Source organism: Triticum aestivum, chromosome 2D, assembly GCF_018294505.1.
Source record: "Triticum aestivum cultivar Chinese Spring chromosome 2D, IWGSC CS RefSeq v2.1, whole genome shotgun sequence".
Lineage (NCBI taxonomy): Eukaryota > Viridiplantae > Streptophyta > Magnoliopsida > Poales > Poaceae > Triticum > Triticum aestivum.
The window spans coordinates 530,694,384-530,712,352 of NC_057799.1; the positions used below are offsets into that span (position 1 = coordinate 530,694,384).

Below are 17,969 nucleotides of genomic sequence, written 5' to 3' on the forward strand. Positions count from 1 at the left end.
AAATTGCCAGGGCATCCACTATTGGTGCGCCTGAAGAAAATGAAGAAGTCAGGGCAACTGCATCAGTTGTGCCTGAAGAAAATCAACCACATTCCTCTGCTCCTCCTGCGCCTACCCCAACTCCGATTCTTTCATCTGCATCCGATGTGAAGAAGACCAAGGCTACAGAGCATGCAGCAGTGAAGAAAAGGAAAGCATCAGCTCCTTCAGATTCTTCAACATCGAAGAAGATGAAGAAATTGACAAGCTCATTTGCTAATCCAATTGATGTTGTTCCAGTTTCCTCCATGCCATCAACGGAAATCATCCCTTTTGATGAAGAATATGTGATCCCTAGCGGATCTAATGAAGAAAATCCTTCTGCTGCTTCGTCAGAGCAGATGGATGAAGAAATTGAAGTGGATAAAATCCCTTCAACCCCCACAGTTTCCTCGCCTATGCCTCAGTTTACTGCTGAAGAGGCCGGCGTTGAAGAAATGGAAGATGAAGATGTGGACATTGGTTGTACCACACCAGTGATGAATGATGACTTCTGGGAAAGTCAGCACCCCAACTCTCCACTCTTCACTCCATTGCAACAAATTCCTCAGTCCCCGGCAACAACAGTTCAAATGGGATCTGATGAAGCTCATGAACAAGTTCCAGCCACTAGTGCTGAAGAAAATGAAAATGAAGAATTGAAGACCCAGACTGCCACTGAAGAGGAACCAGAAATTCCTCAGCCTGAAGAACCTGAGATTGCGATTCCTGAGGTTGTCATGCAACTGACTGACACTCCTCTGCCCAAGCCAAAGGATCCATTCTCAAGGAAGTAAAAATTCAAGGCTAATGATTTCTTCGGCGAGCACGTATTCTTCACTGACTACAACCCCTATGACTCTGGTCGCATTAGGAAGAGGCGTTTCTGGACTGCCAGCCAGGCAAATTTTTATTCCTCGGTGTTGTTCAACAAAGACAAAGTCTTCGATCATGAGCACATTCCTCACGTGGATATGGAATCTCTGCCATGCTTCGGGCCAGTCCTCAGTGTTCTTTACGACGCGGGACTGTTAAATTTCTGCACTGATATATGTGATTGGCATGAAGAGCTCATTCTTCAATTTTATGCAACTCTGCACATCACCGGAGACTCTGAAGGTGTGAATTCATGGGTGCTGGACTGGATGTCTGAAAATACTCACTACAAGGCACCAGCTACTAAATTGCTTCGTGCTTTGCCTCTCAGTCCTCCCCTTGAAGCAGCTCGTTGCGTCTACAGTGAACCTGAGCTTACAGATCACTATATGCAAGTGCTGATGAAGCCTTTGAAGCCAGGTCAGGCCCCAAGAACAAAATTCCTTGTGAAGGAATTGTTATATGTGCCTCGGACTATCTATCGCATTCTGACGAAGACATTGAGTCCTATCAAGGGCCACGACTTGAATGAAGAAGAAGTCGTTGGCATCATGAAGAATCTGCTTTTCAATATCATTCATGGCGTTCCTGTCAACTTCCATGATTTCTTCATGAGGACTCTGACCAATGTCGCAATGTCACCATTTGAGTTGAAGCCTTATGCTCCGTGGATTATGAGATTCATCATAACAAGGTCTTCACAACATGACTGCTACCCACAATGCAGTGAAGAAAAACCACTACTACCTTCATGAAACCCTCAACCGCACCTGGGCTGTTCTGTCGCACATTTATAGCGCAGAAGATCTGAAGAAAATGGGTCTCAAGGAAGATTTTGACTGGGCTGCACCTCCTCCGAAGAAGTACAAGAAGGTCAAGGTTCCTTCCTTGGTGGCCAGCTCCTATTCGTCATCACGTGACACTGATGAACATGAAGACTTGGACGACACTGCGGCAGGCCTTACTACAACAAACGACCCCAACAACGCTGACGCTCCTTCATCAACTTGATATTCTTCAGGGGCGTTAGTCCTCATTTTCGAACCTTTTGGTCATTCAATGACAAAGGGGGAGAAATTTGAGTTAGTCTTCAAGCGGGTCTATCTTATATGGGCATTTCAAGCGGGTCTATCTTATATGGGAGTTTTTTTTCTAAGTTACAACTCTCGTTCTTCTGATGACTTTGTTGGATCGAGTTGTAAACTTAAAACTCTATGGTGGCCTGATACTTTTGTTGTTTCTTCTGCATGCTTATTCCTCGTTAATGTTATTGCACGCATGCTGAATTACATCAGTCACCATATTTCATCATGCATTTCAAATTCTTCATATATTATGTCAAATGCGTGTATGAATTACAAGATATAGGGGGAGATCTCCATGATTCAACTCTTCAAGTGTGCATTGCTTCAAAAGAAAATTCCTCACTATGCACATCTTCAGGGGGGGTTCTTCTATATCTTGCAATCAAATTCCTCAATATCAGTATTTACACTTCAAATGTTTATCCCCGTTGAAAACTTAACCTATATTGTCATCAATCACCAAAAAGGGGGAGATTGTAAGTGCATCTAGTGCCCCTTAGTGATTTTGGTGTATTGAAGACTTATAGGTTAAGGGACTAATGTGTTTATGAGTGTACATAGGTCTATAAGTCTATGAGGAGTTTGATATTTACAGAGAAAGTCGACCCCTAAAAATGAAGTTCTTCGACTGAAGACTTTGAATTTCTGAAGACTTTCTGAAGACTTTGAAAGTGAAGAAATTGGTGTGACCTTGAAGACTTGGTATTCGTTTGATGAACATGAAGCGTGAAGACTTTTGTTTTCGTAGTTTCATTTTCTCTTTCTTGAGTCATAGGAAACACCGTACTGTTAAAGGGGGTCGAGGAAATACTAAGGAAAATTTTCCATGTGATGCTCAACTCAAAATCCTACACCTACCAATCCCTTCGAGTGAAGCCATTGGAAATCTCATACAGTCCAGTCATATTCTTCAGTGACAGAGACTAAGTTCTTCTGGTCTCTGAGGAATTTGTTCTGACTGAGGAGTTAGGAATTCGCCAGTGCGGATTGCCTACACAGTGAGGAACATGATAGCCCTGAGGAATTTCATACTCAAATTTCTGACCATTGCTGTGCTATGCGCCAGCTGTCCCAAAATATCTATCCAACTAACGGTCATATCATTGAAGGGCATTTATGTCTTATCATGACGGGCTGCTCCCTAGGCTATAAATAGCCGCCCCCCTACAACCACTAGCTGGTTGGCTGCTCCGAGAGAAACTGACACTTGTCATTTGAGAGCATCCCATCCTCCGAGGACTTTGAGCGAAAATCATCAAGTGAGGAAAACCCAAACCCAAACACCTACAAACCCAAAGTGATTGAGCATCACTGAAGAGATTGATCCTGCGTGGATCCGATGCTTGTTACCTTTGAAGACTGTGCTTCTTCCAGACGGTTAGGCGTCATGGTCTAGAGCATCCAAGAGGAATTGTGGATCGCCGAGTGACCGAGTTTGTGAAGGTTCGGAAGTCACCTAAAGACTTACCACGAGTGATTGGGCGAGGTCTGTGTGACCTTAGCTCAAGGAGAATACGGTGAGGACTGTGTCTCCGGGACTGTGTGTCCTCAGGTTTAAATACCTAGCCGCTCCAACCAGACGTACAACTGAGACAGCAGTTGGAACTGGTCTACCAAATCATTGTCTTCACCAAGCTTACTAGTTCTATTTCCTCAACTCTTTCATTTCCTCATAACTGTGTTGTGCACTTGTTCATATCTGTGTTTGAAGACTTTGACTGAAGACTTTCTCAATTTCCTCAGTTCAATTTCTTCAGTCTGTTTGTCTTCATCATGTGCTATCCTGTGTTTACGCTTTTATACTCTATGCTTGTCTTCATTTCATCATGATGACCATGCTTGTGTTCTGCTGTGCATACTTTTGAGTACTTATTCCGCTGCAAGTAGTTCTTCGCCAAGGAATTTCCTCACTGGCAAATTCCTCAGTGAAGAATTCATAAAAATTGCCTATTCACCCCCCTCTAGTCGATGTAACGCACTTTCAGAAAGGGGTGCATTGGTACCGGTTTGTAGCACCAACCGGGACCAATGCCCCCCTTTAGTCCCGGTTAGTGCCATCAACCGGGACCAAAGGTCTCTGTTTCCCGCCCTTTGGGCTGCTGAAAACAGACCTTTGGTCCCGGTTGGTGCCACCAACCGGGACTAAAGAGGGGCATTGGTCCCGGTTGGTGCTACGAACCGGGACCAATGCTTCGTCTATATAAGCAAACACTCAGAAATTTTCATTCAGTTCGATCGACCTCCTCGTCCTCTCCTCCGACAACACCGCCAGGCTGCTCCTCGTTGCCGTCGAGCCCTCTGGACCGTCGTCGCCTCCCCCAGCCCGCGTTGTGCTCGTCGTCGGCATCCCCGAGCCCGTCGTCCTCGTCCCCGTCGCCGCGTGCCTCCCTGAGCCCGCCTCCTCGTCCCCGTCGTGGCGTGCCGCCCCGAGCCCGCCGTCCCCGTCACCGCGTGCCGCCCCGAGCCCGTTGTCCTTGTCGCCAGACTCCAGCCGTCGCCGCCACCCTCAAAGTGAGCCCCCCCTTTCCCATGGTCCCGAGCGCCGGCCCCCTTGCTCTGCCCCTGCTCCATGGTCGCCGCTGACCCCGACGCATTGAAGAGCAGAAGGAGAGGAGAAGGAGTGGAGCAGCAGCAACGCGCTGTCCACTTTTCTGAATTTTTTGGAATTTCTGAAAAAAAATTGTCCATAAGGTGTTGATGAAATGCTAGATGGCTTTGGGCATTTTTGGAATTTATGAAAAAATTTGTGGTGAGGTACTGATGCAAGACCAAGGCGATGGCAAAATTTTAGAATTTTTGGAGTGGTTTAGAATAGGTTTTCAGCAAGTTATTTGAATCTGATTCAAATTTCATTTGAATGAAATTTGAAAAATTTGAACTATGGATCAGAAGGTTTTTGGTGAAATGGAGTGTGGGTACTGTCATGAAGTTGGAGTAATTTTTCTGGTTGTAAAAGAGTTAGCAAAATTTAGAATATGCTAAATATGTCAAATATGCTTTTTTGTCCATAGAAAGTATTTGTTCATATATAGAAAGTTTTTATATATGACTATGGATATATGAGGAATGATGATCCATGGATTTATGCATTGATATATATGAGAAATTATATTCATAGAATATTTACCAAGTATATATGTATTTTTGCTCATATATGTATTTTTTTCATAGCATTTTTTCCATTTATATATGTATGTGGCTATAGATCGATATATATGAGAAATGATGATCCATGAATGTATGCATTTTTTTGCAATGATGATCCATTGATGGATGTATGTATGTATAGATGTATGTATGTGGATACATGAGGGGGGAGGGTCGCGATATACCCCCTCTCCGATAACATTTCCTTCTTCATATGTTGAGTTAGTTGATTTAGGTTAGTGCATTTTAGGTTAGTTGGTTTATAGTGCATTTTAGGTTAGTTGTTAGTGCATGTTAGGAAAACAAGGAAAAAGAAGAAGAAGGAAAATAAGAAAAAGAAATAAGAAGAGAAAGAAGGAGAAGAAGAGGAGAAAAAAAAATAAGAGGAAGAAGAAGAAAAAAAAGAGGAGAAGAAGAAGGAATAGAGGAGAAGAAGGCTCCTTTTTCTTCTTCTTCTCCTCTTTTTTTTCTTCTTCTTCCTCTTCTTAATTTTTACCGGGAACGAGGGTGTCGAGGGTTCGAGGGTCGCCGAGGGTTCGAGGGTCGAGGATCGCCGAGGGGTCAAGAGGTTGCCTAGTGTCAAAGTATTGAAGAAATCCATGGCTTCATCATTAGCCAGAAGTAACCGGGGCATGATGGTACGAAGTTCTGCAAAGTTATTCTGGAACGGAGTCCCGGATAGGATGATTCGCCTTTTGGTATGAATTTCATCAAAGGCCTTCCAAATAGCGATATTCAGAAGGCTCTTGCTAAACTTTGTACCAAAAAGCGAATTATCCTATCTAGGACTCCGTTCCAGAACAACTTTGCAGAACTTCGTACCATCATGCGCCTGTTACTTTCGCCTAATGATGAAGACATGGTTTTGTTGAATCCTTTGACACTAGACAAACATGACATGAGGGGGTCGAGGGTCGGGAACTAGGGTAGAGGGTCGTGGATCGCCGAGCGGTCGAGGGTCGTGAACTAGTGCAGAGGGTCGAGGGTCGCCGAGGGGTCGAGGGTCGAGGGTCATCCAGGGGTCGAGGGTCGTGAACTAGTGTAGAGGGTCGAGGGTCGCGGAGGGGTCTTCTGTATGTCACGTTGTCTATCAAAGTATTGAAGGAATCCATGGTTTCATCATTTGCCGGAAGTAACCGGGGCATGATGGTACGAAGTTCTGCAAAGTTATTCTGGAACGGAGTCCCGGATAGGATAATCCGCCTTTTGGTACGAATTTCAGCAAAGGCCTTCCAAATAGCGATATTCGGAAGGCTCTTGCTAAACTTTATACCAAAAAGCGAATTATCCTATCTGGGACTTCGTTCCAGAACAACTTTGAAGAGCTTCGTACCATCATGCGCCTGTTACTTTCGCCTAATGATGAAGACATGGTTTTGTTGAATCCTTTGACACTAGACAAACGTGACATGAGGGGGTCGAGGGCCGAGAACTAGGGTAGAGGGTCGTGGATCGCCAAGCGGTCGAGGGTCGAGGGTCGTCCAGGGGTCGAGGGTCCAGATTTATCAAGAATGCCCCCATTATGGATGTGCACAAGTTGATCCAATTTTTTCTAATCTCATCTATATATATATATATATATATATATATATATATATATATATATATATATATATATATTCTTCTATATGCCACGTTGTCTGTCAAAGTATTGAAGAAATCCATGGCTTCATCATTAGCTGGAAGTAACAGGCGTATGATGCTACGAAGCTCTTCAAAGTTGTTTTGGAACGGAGTTCCTAATAGAATAATTCGCCTTTTGGTACGAATTTCAGCAAAGGCCTTCCAAATAGCGATATTCGGAAGGCTCTTGCTAAACTTTGCACCAAAAAGCGAATTATTCTGTCGGGAAATCCGTTCCAAAACAACTTTGAAGAGCGTCGTACCATTATGCGCCTGTCATTTCCGGCTAATGATGAAGTCATGGTTTTCTTGAATTCTTTGACACTAGACAACGTGACATATAGAAGGGTAGATGAGATCAGGAAAAATATGGACCATTTTCTGCACATCCAGAATGGCGCCATTTTGTTAAATCCCTTGTCATTCCGGACGTCGGACAATCATGAGAGAGGCGGTCCGGCCCAAACCCTAGAAGCGCTGTCGAGGCCACCCAAATTTACCAAGTTAAAAGAGCGTTGTCGTCGAGGCCACCCCGAACCCTAGAAGCGTTGCCGAGGCCACCCCAAACCCTAGAGAAGCGTCGAGGCCACTAATATGATTCCTTGTTGTGATTAGCTAGCTAGGTCTATGTTTACCACTAATATATCCATCTTTCATGTTTTGTATAATAATTGCCATGTTCTAATATTTGCAGAAACTATGGAGCACCGAGACTTGGAAGCAGAACAGGTGTTGGGGGATATAATCGCAGCCGGAGCTGATGTCATGTCGTATCTCAACGATACCGATGGTCTGGAAGGAGAGGGTGAAGCAGGCTACGGTGATCGAACAATGGAGGAGGAAGGACATGATTATGATGGCTCCGGTGACCGAATGCCGGTGGAAGAAGGACACCGTGATGACGGCTCCGGTGACCGAACGGAGTCCGGCCAGGTATATATATTAATTAAGCCTGTGCCGACTATAGCTAATTGATGCATTAATTGTTTTGGTATGTACACATATCAACTCTCTTCTTTCTTATTTTCTAGCCCTCCAGATCGAGCAAAACTTCGGTAACGAGGCGAGGCCCAAAGAAAAAGTTGCGCCGGGATGAAAGGTTCACGATCACAGCAATCGCGCGCGATGGCCAACCGATTGAACCCATCCGGACCAAGGAAGCATTTTCTGCTCAGTGCGGGGTTCTTGTTAGGGACATGATCCCGATCAGCATCCACCAATGGTATAAGCCTAAGAACGAAGACCCTCGGGTGTCTTATGTCAACGATAGGCAGAAAGATGATCTTTGGACCATGCTGAAGGCAAATTTCACCCTACCGCCAGAGGAGGATCCGGAGAAGCCAGCTATAGAGCCATTGGTCAAGGCTCATGCTCTTAAGAAGATGGCAGATCTATTCAGGAGGTGGAAGAATGAGTTGAAAACAACGTTTGTCGATAAAGAAAAGACTCCAGAATTCACCGGCCGTTTTGAGAAGATAAGAGATCACTAGGACACATTTGTGGCCCACAAGACATCGGAGAAGAGTAAGAAGATGTCACCAACAAACAAGAAAAATGCTGTAAAGAAGAAGCTTCACCATCGCACGGGGTCAGGTGGCTACCTCAAAGCCCGGCCGTTATGGGACAAGGCTGAGAATGACCTGCTTGATAAAGGGGTCGAACCAGAGACATTGCACTGGCCAGACCGTTCAAGGACTTGGTTCTTCGGGGTTGGGGGGTCGTTGGACCCTGAAACAGGGAAGTGCATTTGGACGAACGAGCAACTGAGAATACCCGTCACGAATCTTCAGGAGTATATCGCCGCAACGCAGCAAGGGATGTTCGTTCTCGGCAGAGAGAACGACGAGCTCACACAGGCCCTCGGGAATCCTGAGCACCCTGGACGGACACGAGGCACACCAGGCTCCGTTTCGTGGAAGGCTGGGTTTCCCGACGCAGGCGGTTACAAAACCCGGGAGAGGAGGAGGAAAGTGGAGCAGACCCAACTGCAGGCGCTGCACGCAAGGTTACAAGCGCTAGAGGAACGAGAAGCAGTTCACAGCAAGCGACTTACCGAAGCTACCCCAGAAGCTACCCCGCCATCTCAGCGGAGAAGCAGCATGGCTTCCACCGAGCTGCTTCAGGAGCCTGTCTTCATGGCTCCTGCTAGCTACCCCGTGGATGCTATAACAGAGTCTCAAGATTGCCACCTTATGACGCAATGGCAGAACTTCAAAGTCAAGGCGGCTGTAGGCTCTGTTGCACCTCCTAAACCCGGCGCAACTTTTCACTGCCGTCCGATTCCAGAAGGATATGCTGCTGTGATGGTGGATGAAATAACGGAGGGATTTGAGGAGCTCGAGCTTGACCACCCTACCGGTGAAGGGGAGACTCGGTTGGGTTGTGCTCTGAAGACTCCATGTCTATGGCGGAAGGAGCTCATCAACCTTCCGAACTAGATGCCTCCGCCTCCTCCTCCTCTGGCGAGTCAGGGCACTCCGCCTCCTCCTCCGGCGAGTGATCAGGGCACTTCGCCTCCTTCTCCGGCGTGTGGCGGCACTCCGCCTCGTTCTCCGCCTGCGCCGGCGTGTCCAAGCAGCCCGCCTCCTCCTCCGCCTCGTCGGCAAGGGCGGAACAGAGCCGCCGCCGCTCCGGCTGCTCCGGCGCGTCGTAGTACTCCGCCTCCTTCTCCGCCTCGTAAGCAACAAAGGAAGAATGCCGCCGCCGCTCCGGTCGCTCCGGCGTCTTGTAGTACAGCCAGAGGCGGGAGGCAATACAGATTCGGTCCATCTCTCAAGCCTGTAGAGAAGTTACCATACGAGATGACCGAGAAGGAAAACGCGGATATCTGTCAAGCCCAAGTGAGGGACTTCTTTGAAACGCAAAGAGCTAAGAAACATCCACCTTCGGAGGAGAAGATAGATCTGGTGAAAGCAAAGCGCACTATCGATGCCCTGAAGAAACCACCACCGTCTCCGCCGGATGACAACCATGTCCGCGCTCTTAAAAAGGCAACGCAAGAAGCGCGCTGGTCGGGAACTACTTCAAGTGAAAACAGGTTACAAGAATGAAGAAGTGGGAAAAAAATCCCCAGCTCCGCGAACAGGCGAACAAATCGTGCCCCCCGCTGAAGGTGTCTAGTGATATCGCCGTTAATGATCCGAGGATGGTGCCCGGTTATACCAATCCTGGTGATTACCTGCCCGACTCTGCACATTTTGATACAATGGAGGTGGACGAACACAAATACCGGTACGGGAGGCCTCTCATCAAACCTGGTCATCCTCATCTAACAACGATGATGCGAAGATTCCATAAGTGGTACATGGACACCTGCAAGTCTGGGAAGGATATTTTGACGCTGAGAGTTCAAGAGGAGCACGACCTCGTTGGAATTGATCTGGTGTGTGTTCCATTTGAGGAGTTCTTCCAGCTTTTCAATCAAAAGGCCCTTGATAAAATAATCATCACTTGCTATTGTCTGTAAGTACTACTTCTGTAATTAAGTCTCTATATATAGCCCAGCTCTTTCATTGCATGTATATATAATTATCCTCACTATATTATGCAGATTGAAGATCGTCGAATGCAAGAAAAGACAAATCTATGATATTGGGTTCATTAACACAAATCTCATAGATGAATGGACGGTTAAACATGATGCCAAAGAAGCCGAGGCCAACTTGCTAAAATCGTTGCTTCAAAATCAAAACAAAGATAAAATACTCTTTCCTTACAACTTCAAGTGAGTGTTACTGTCTTGTGCATATTCGGTTTCCCTTATTACTCGAGGTTATAGTAATGTAATTGATGAGTTATGCATGCGTGCGCAGCTTCCACTTTATTCTCCTAGAGATTGAGCTTGAGCAGGGACTAGTAACCGTCTTAGACTCAAGACGAAAAGATCCCAAGGAGTATGCGGCCATGACTGAAATGCTCGAGAAGTAAGTTCAATCGATCATTATCGCACCATATCGGCAACTTTGTTCATTTCCTCATATCAAGTAATAATTATTTTCTTTGTCTCGCAGGGTTTGGAAAGTGTTCACCGCAGAAGCTCCGGGACTGCCGGGGAAGCTGCGATTTACACACCCGAAAGTAAGTACTACTAGCTAGTTCCGCGCATCTCCCATTGATTCTAGCTAGTTTCATCAATACCATTTATAATGCTTGATTATCAGTTTGATTGACCTCTATTTCTCGTAAAGTGGTTGTGGCAGGAAGGCGGGAATAATTTTTATGGATACTACGTTTGCGAGTACATCTACAACGCGACGACCTCTAAGCGGGGCTACTCTAAAGACGATTATGAAGTGCGTAAGCAATAATATTCACAATTTTATTTTATTACCATCATTTGTGTTGAGTTTCATTCATATATATGTATTGACCCCCTTCTTCAAATTAGCTTTGGCAGCTGCGGGATGAACTCCTACCACAAGATCGCATAAAAGCAATTCAAGAGGAATTGGCGGGATTCTTTCTTGACCACGTCATAGATAAAGACGGAGAATACCATGTGGAACTTGACATCAGATGCTAGGGATTGTAAGAGATCTTATATTGTATATATGTAGCTAGTAGCGTCGGATAGATGTACGAAAACTTGTTGTTCGACCAATCTCTCGGAGAAAGAGAGGTCGATCACTTCTCTTTGTATATGTTCATGACGATCTTGTGTACTTAATGGTTTCCTTCATTTGCTTACTAGCTAGCGTGTCGAGTCCTCTCTATACGTATAGTACGTAGCGTCGACCAAGCACGGAGATAACAGAGGACACTTCTCTCTATTAGCTAGCTAACACAATATATGAAACCCCTAAATTAACCCTACAAAACCCCCAAACCCCCCCCCCCCCCCCCCCTCAAAAAAACCAAAACCCTAGCCCCTGAACTACTGACGCGTGAACGCTTTTTGGTCCCGGTTGGTGCTACCAACCAGGACCAAAGGCCCCCCTGCCTGGGCAAGCCAAAGCGGCCACGTGGAGTCCCATTTGTCCCGGTTCGTATAAGAATCGGGACTAAAGATATTGGGCTTTAGTACCGACCCTTTAGTCCCGGTTCCGGAACCGGGACAAATGGACCTTATGAACCGGGACAAATGGGCCTTTTTCTACTAGTAGATCTTCAACATCAGTTCATGGAAGAATAGGACCGTTGTGAAGCAGCTACAAGATGCGAACTACATCCATGCAGTTGCTCGCCTTCATTCGTTGGAGTAGTTGAATGACTTTGTCAAACTCCCGAGGTTGTTGTCCCAGACCAACCTCACCTAGGACCGTGAAGACTGCACCCCCTGGAATTTGAATGCAAACAACATATACTTGTCTGTCTCGGCTTATGTTGCGTAGTTTATGGAGTCCTATCCCAAATTCTCCCCTGCAAAGATCTGGATTGCGCATGTTGAGCCCAGATGCAAGTTGTTTGCTTGGCGAATACCACGCAAGACAGTTATTAAGGATGATATGTTGTCCATTCGAGGATAGCCACATGACCTATATACCATATGTCTCCACGCATCAAAAATGCATCGCACATTTGCAAGTACTCGCCCTTTTCCACTGTCATGTGGAATCACGTGAAATCCTAGACGAGGGAGACGATCACGATTGATCCCGCGTAGGCAACAAGACTTTCATATTGTTGGGACAATATGGTCTCCATGGCTCCCAAGGAGAAGTGTTGCTGGAGTGGTACGATCTTATACACAATCTGGAACATATGGAAAGAGCACAACCGAGAAATAATCAATGGCACTCATCTCACCCACTTCAACGTTGCAGTTCTTCCACTTGAGGACATCAAACAAAGGGACCTGACCTGCAGAGGGGGCCAAGAGAGTACATAATTTTATTTTGGCTTCGGGTTTCAATGAGCGACCCCCCCCCCCCCCCCCAACATAGTTATCTATGTACATAAACTCCCCGTTTGTCTAAATGAATTGGCGGCGCTCCAGCCAGTTTCTCAAAAAAATGATGCTTTACTTAGCAAATTTATGTACAAGTTTTTTATCCACGATTATCTCTGGCAACCCCTCTTGCGCAAAAAGTATTTAGGCTCAAAGTTGCGTCTCGGGCAAATTGATAGCCTGGGGACTCACATTTTTGGGCCGCACTGATGGCGGCAAAATACACCATTCCCGATTCGATTCCTTCGAATCAATGATGGCTCTGAGATTCACTTCTGGAAGGACAAGTGGCTGGAAAATGCTGCTCTTGCCCAAGTTCTAGGCTCCTCCCTGTCGGATATATCTTTTAGGAGGGGTTTTCTTTGCCTTGGTCTTGTGTCATGGCACCATCCACCTGACACAAAGACCGGGTGAACTTCACTGGAACCTAACTCAAGAAGGTCTTTCACGGTCACACTCAGTATAGGACACTTCCGCACTCAGAAATTCCAGTGGACAACAATAATAAAATTTAAAAGTCAATGATGCCACTAAAAATTAAGATTTTCATGTGGTACCTACGCTAAGGCGTTGTACTGACAAAGGACAACCTCGTGTGTCATAATTGGCAAGGAAGAATGAAGTGTTGTGTTTATGCTCATGGTGAGATAATTAAACACCTCTTCTTCTAGTGCAATTTCGCGTGTTCTACGCAGACAATCATTCAAATAGTGTCCAGTTTTGTATCTGTCAAGTAGTGTTGCTAATATATGTGTTCACCAGTTCGACTACATATCTAACAAGTTTAATTAGTACAGTAATGTGGGGCTAGCATCTACATTACTATGGGCTCTGTGTCTAACTGGAAATGATATGGTTTTTAATAGTAAAATTTGATCTCCCTTATATGTTATCTAGAAATATACGCATTGGCTTCGTCATGTTCTATGCTACACCCCATGGAGTACTGACTGTTGTTAGCGGCAGTGTGTACGCGATTGAAGCGGGTGAGAGTGTTTACCCCGCATGGGTGGCGGCATAGTCTATTGATAGGACCTCCAACTTCCTTGGCATGTGCATAATTTTGGTCCTATTACACTTTACTGTTATCAGGCTGACCTCTTATATTATACTTTGCTCATGTTGGTTGTGTGCATCTTAGTCTTGCAAAAGTGGGGTGTACACTCATTTAGCGGTGTATCTGCTTAATTGTACATTATGAGTTAATAAAAGCACTGTTTATCAAAAAAAGGAAGACTGATAACCAAATTCTAAAACCTAAAACATTTTTATCCGTCATTTTTTCTAAACTATGTATATTGTCCACAAAAATGTCCATATGTATCAAATTAAATGTTCACACAACAATCAATTATCGATCCTATAGGTTAGAAAAAAATACTTCAGATGGATAACATTTTTTTTCTTGTAAATGTTCTACATGGTTAACAAAATGTTTATGTATTTCATACATTCGCCTTACTCATTAAAATGGTATGGTGTTCCAAGGGAACATCATAGACTTGCTTGGGCCACTTTTCTATTTTTTTAACCGAAACAAAAATGTTCACTATTGAAAATCATGGATACCGTGTCGTCACATTTTCCTCTCTTGTCTCCCACCCCTCTCCAAAAGAAATGTGCCTACGGTTTTTGTGTAAGTACAACCTCCAGCCCCCCTCTCCACGAGTGCCTTCTGGCGCCAGTGAGGTGGGTGTCGTGGTTGTTTGTCACGGCAGATGTCCTCATGAAAGAACTTAGTTGTGAGGCCATCGCAACTAGGTGGTAGCTTGAATGGGGTTGGTCGGAATCAAGAGACGCGAATTTTACCCAGCTCCGGCCCCTCACAGTAGAGGTAAAAGCCTACATCCTGCTTGATTATTATTGACGATGATGATCTCGATTACAAGGGTGTTGTTTCGCTACCTCTATCTCGAGAGCTACTAATTTATCTGTCTATTTCCCCCTCCCCTCCTTGGGGTTCCTTACCCCTCCTTATATAAGTTGAAGGGGCAGGCTTACATGTAGAGTCCTAGTAGGACTACAAATAGTCATTTTTCTATTACAAGCCCGATCGTAGTCCGGGTCCTATTCAAACGGTCCAAAACTGGCCAGCTGGGCCACCCCCATGTTTGGTCACGTACTACCTCTGTGAGGGCACCGGTATTCTCTTCTGCACCAATCGACCCAAGCCAAGTTTGTCCTCCACCGGGTCATGCTTCCTCTGTCGGGTCTTGTTTCCCTTGCCGGCTCTTGCTTATTCCTGACCGGGTTCCGTGCAGGCTCCCAGCTTATATTGAGCCGGCCCGTATGGCACCTTGGACAACCCAGGCATGGGCCTTCTGGTCTAGCCGGGTCATGTCTCGGACTGCCAGGTCTAGCCACGGGTAATTCCCTCGACAGTGGGGGAGACAGGATCCCAATTTGGAGTTTGCGATGTTTGAATCGTCCTAGCTCTGGTTAGGACTTAGTCTAGGTGTCTAACTAGCTGTGGTAAGGCAACAATGGTGGAGCTCTGGCGTTGATGTAAGGTGTGTGGAGCTCCGTCGTTGTTGTAAGGTGTGTGGAGCTCCGGTGAGGGCCATATCTTGGGTTATGTTGTTGTCTACATTTCATTCAGGTGATCTTGGACGGTGTCGTTTGGTGGAGTGGTTGGCGCGGTAAGTGTTTTGAACTTCTATCTTCTTCTATGTTCGGTGATGCATGGCCAACTTCGTCTTCGTCGAGAAGATAGTGAGGCAAGTCATCCCCAATTCAGGCTAGGTGGATAGTTGTCTAGTCACTTCATTGTATTCTACGGGCAGCGATCTGATCCTTAGTTCATTACCACCGGATTTTCTCTGCCTACCATCAACGGCTTTCAGACCACCGCGTCAACAATTTTACCCTGGATCACAGAGGCGGCATCGATCTTGGCTCATGTCAAGTGCTATAGACGGAAGACGACGTCAATATACCCAAATACCAGTGATTTATTTTTTGCTTTGTAAGAATAGTCTTGCAAGGGTTGGGCAATTTATGTATATGACATTGGCCTTCTCGCAAAAGGAAAAAATGCCATTGATACATATATCAGTGAACGATACAAACTATAGGATGGACATTTTTATACAAAGAATCTAAGAACTATCTTTCAACCAAACACATAAACTTATAGATAAAAGCAAGAAAAGAAAGAAACAATAAAATTAAGTTGGAAAATAAATAAAAAGTGAGGAAAAAAAGAAACGTAAACAAAAATGTAAAAGCAAAAAATATAAGAGAATCGAAGCAGAATAAAAAAAGTAAGATGTATGTACTTATCATAGCTTATCTACTAATATGATACTACATCTTGTCCACTGTTTTAAAATTGCTTGTTTTAAAGTATGTAGCAAAATTTTGTGGTACAAAACATAAAGGATCATATGTTCTTCATTTAGTACAAAAAGGGAAGGACCCTCTTATCTGGTGAACGTTCGCTGGGAGGGAGGGGCATTTGCGAACATTTTGATGGTAGTTTTAGTTTTTCGGGGGTTGACAGTTTTCTTCAACAAGAGTATGACAGTTTCTAGGAGGAAGGAAATTGTCAGCAACAAGAAGCAGAAACTGCAATTGTTTAATCTCGCGTCCCAACTAAAACTGCCAGCAAACACCGCTCTTTGTCATTCCCTCCCCAACGAACGTCAACCTGATAGCATTACCCAAAAAGAAAGAGAATCATGTTCGTCAAACATCGATCGAGAAGAAAAGCCGACTGTCCAATTTAAACCGATGAACAACAACGGGTGAATAGTTATTACAGTGGTTGTTGCACTGATGTAATAGAGATCAAACACTAGCTTGACAACATTTTCATGGATAGCAAGACGCATGTAATAACTTTGTTCAATTATAAATCTAGTGTTCAACAAGTGCTGTGTGTGGGTGCCTACTCTGTTTTTCTTACAAACACCGGAAACATTCTATCGCTTAATGAACCATCCTTTAATTAACTAACACTAAGCTGCGGGAAACCCAACGCCGGGTGTGGCGACAGGGGCGACAGCAACGGCATGCCTCCCATCAGCGCCTCCCAGCACTGCTCCCAGCCCGAGCTTGACGGCGTCGGAGGAAACTCTCCCTCCGGCGTCGTGGCCACCGACGTCACCGTCGAAGACGCTGTCCCCCGCGACAAGGACGAGGGCGTGTCCCACGACACCCGGGCCGACGACGGCGACGGCGCCTCGGCCCTCACGGCCTTGTTTATGACCACTCCGGTCACCTCGACGTCAGCGTCCTCGCCCTGTGATCTCTTACGTTTGTTCGTCGCGCCTGCTGCCTGGGACGCCGGGCCAGCAGGCGGCCGCGCCCACAGCTCGGCGCCGCGGGTGCCGACCTCGTTTGGAAAGTTAAGAATGGCCTTGGCGCCGCGCATCCGGAAGGCGGCACGGTCGTAGGCACGCGCGGCCTCCACGGAGGTGTCGTAGGTGCCGAGCCACTCGCGGTAGCCCCGGCGCTTTGGGTCGCGGATCTCCGCCGCGTACTTGCCCCACGGTCGCTGCCGGACGCCGCGGTACTTGCGGAGGTCCTCGACCGGTGCTGGCGCTGGCGCTGCGGCGGCAGCAGTCCCCGCCCATCCGAACGTGCCCTGGGGCGGCACCGAGATGGTCAGCGTGGACGACAGCGCCCTCACAGGAGACGGCTGGCCGCCGAACTGTATCATCACCGGCTCCGGCGCACGGAACACCGCCGTGGCAGCCGGATATGAGTTCACGTACTGGTGCGTCAGGCCCATGTAACCTTGCGTCTGTTCCTGCCGCTGCCCCTGCTGCGGGAAGAACATGGGCTGCTGGTACGCTTGCGGTTCGGCCGCGGAAGGTGGCAGCACGGGGAAGGTGACGTCGTCGCAAAAAGGGCCCTGCTCATGGTTAGCCGTCGCCAGGACACCACCGTCGCCGCCGAGCAGGTGCTCGCGGATGAGGTCGAGAGCGAAGTCGTCGGCTTCTCCGGCGAACTCCATGGTGCTTATTACGGTTCGCCTTTCAGTCGATGAGAATCGTGAGAAAGAAAGAGAGATGGCGGCACGGTAGAGAAGTGCTACTCGGTGCCAGTGGTAAGTTTGTCTGTGGGTCTGTGATATTCCTTGAGGACAAAAGCACTTATAGGCCAGCTGAGAGAGAAGGAGATCCGACGGGAAGGCCTATGTATGAACGCGGGACCCACTTCTGAGGCATCGGGGTCGTACTCGATCTCGTCACTTTCCGTGGCATGCCTTCATGTCGCTGTTATGCTGTAGTACCTGAGATTTTGCACCCACATCCTATTCAAATTTGCTGCGCTGAGATGTTTACTGGTACATGTGCAATTTGTGGGCATTTTCGTTGTCAAACTCA

At 46.4% G+C, this 17,969-nt stretch overlaps 1 protein-coding gene across 1 annotated transcript; it reads right to left on the reverse strand.

The window, feature by feature from the left end:
* Positions 1 to 16,475: 16,475 nt before the first annotated feature.
* LOC123049801 (ethylene-responsive transcription factor ERF105-like) lies at positions 16,476 to 17,692 on the reverse strand. The gene has a single exon (XM_044472673.1). It carries the CDS (start codon positions 17,594 to 17,596, stop codon positions 16,586 to 16,588), a length of 1,011 nt encoding a protein of 336 aa, XP_044328608.1. The 5' UTR covers positions 17,597 to 17,692; the 3' UTR covers positions 16,476 to 16,585.
* Positions 17,693 to 17,969: the final 277 nt, after the last annotated feature.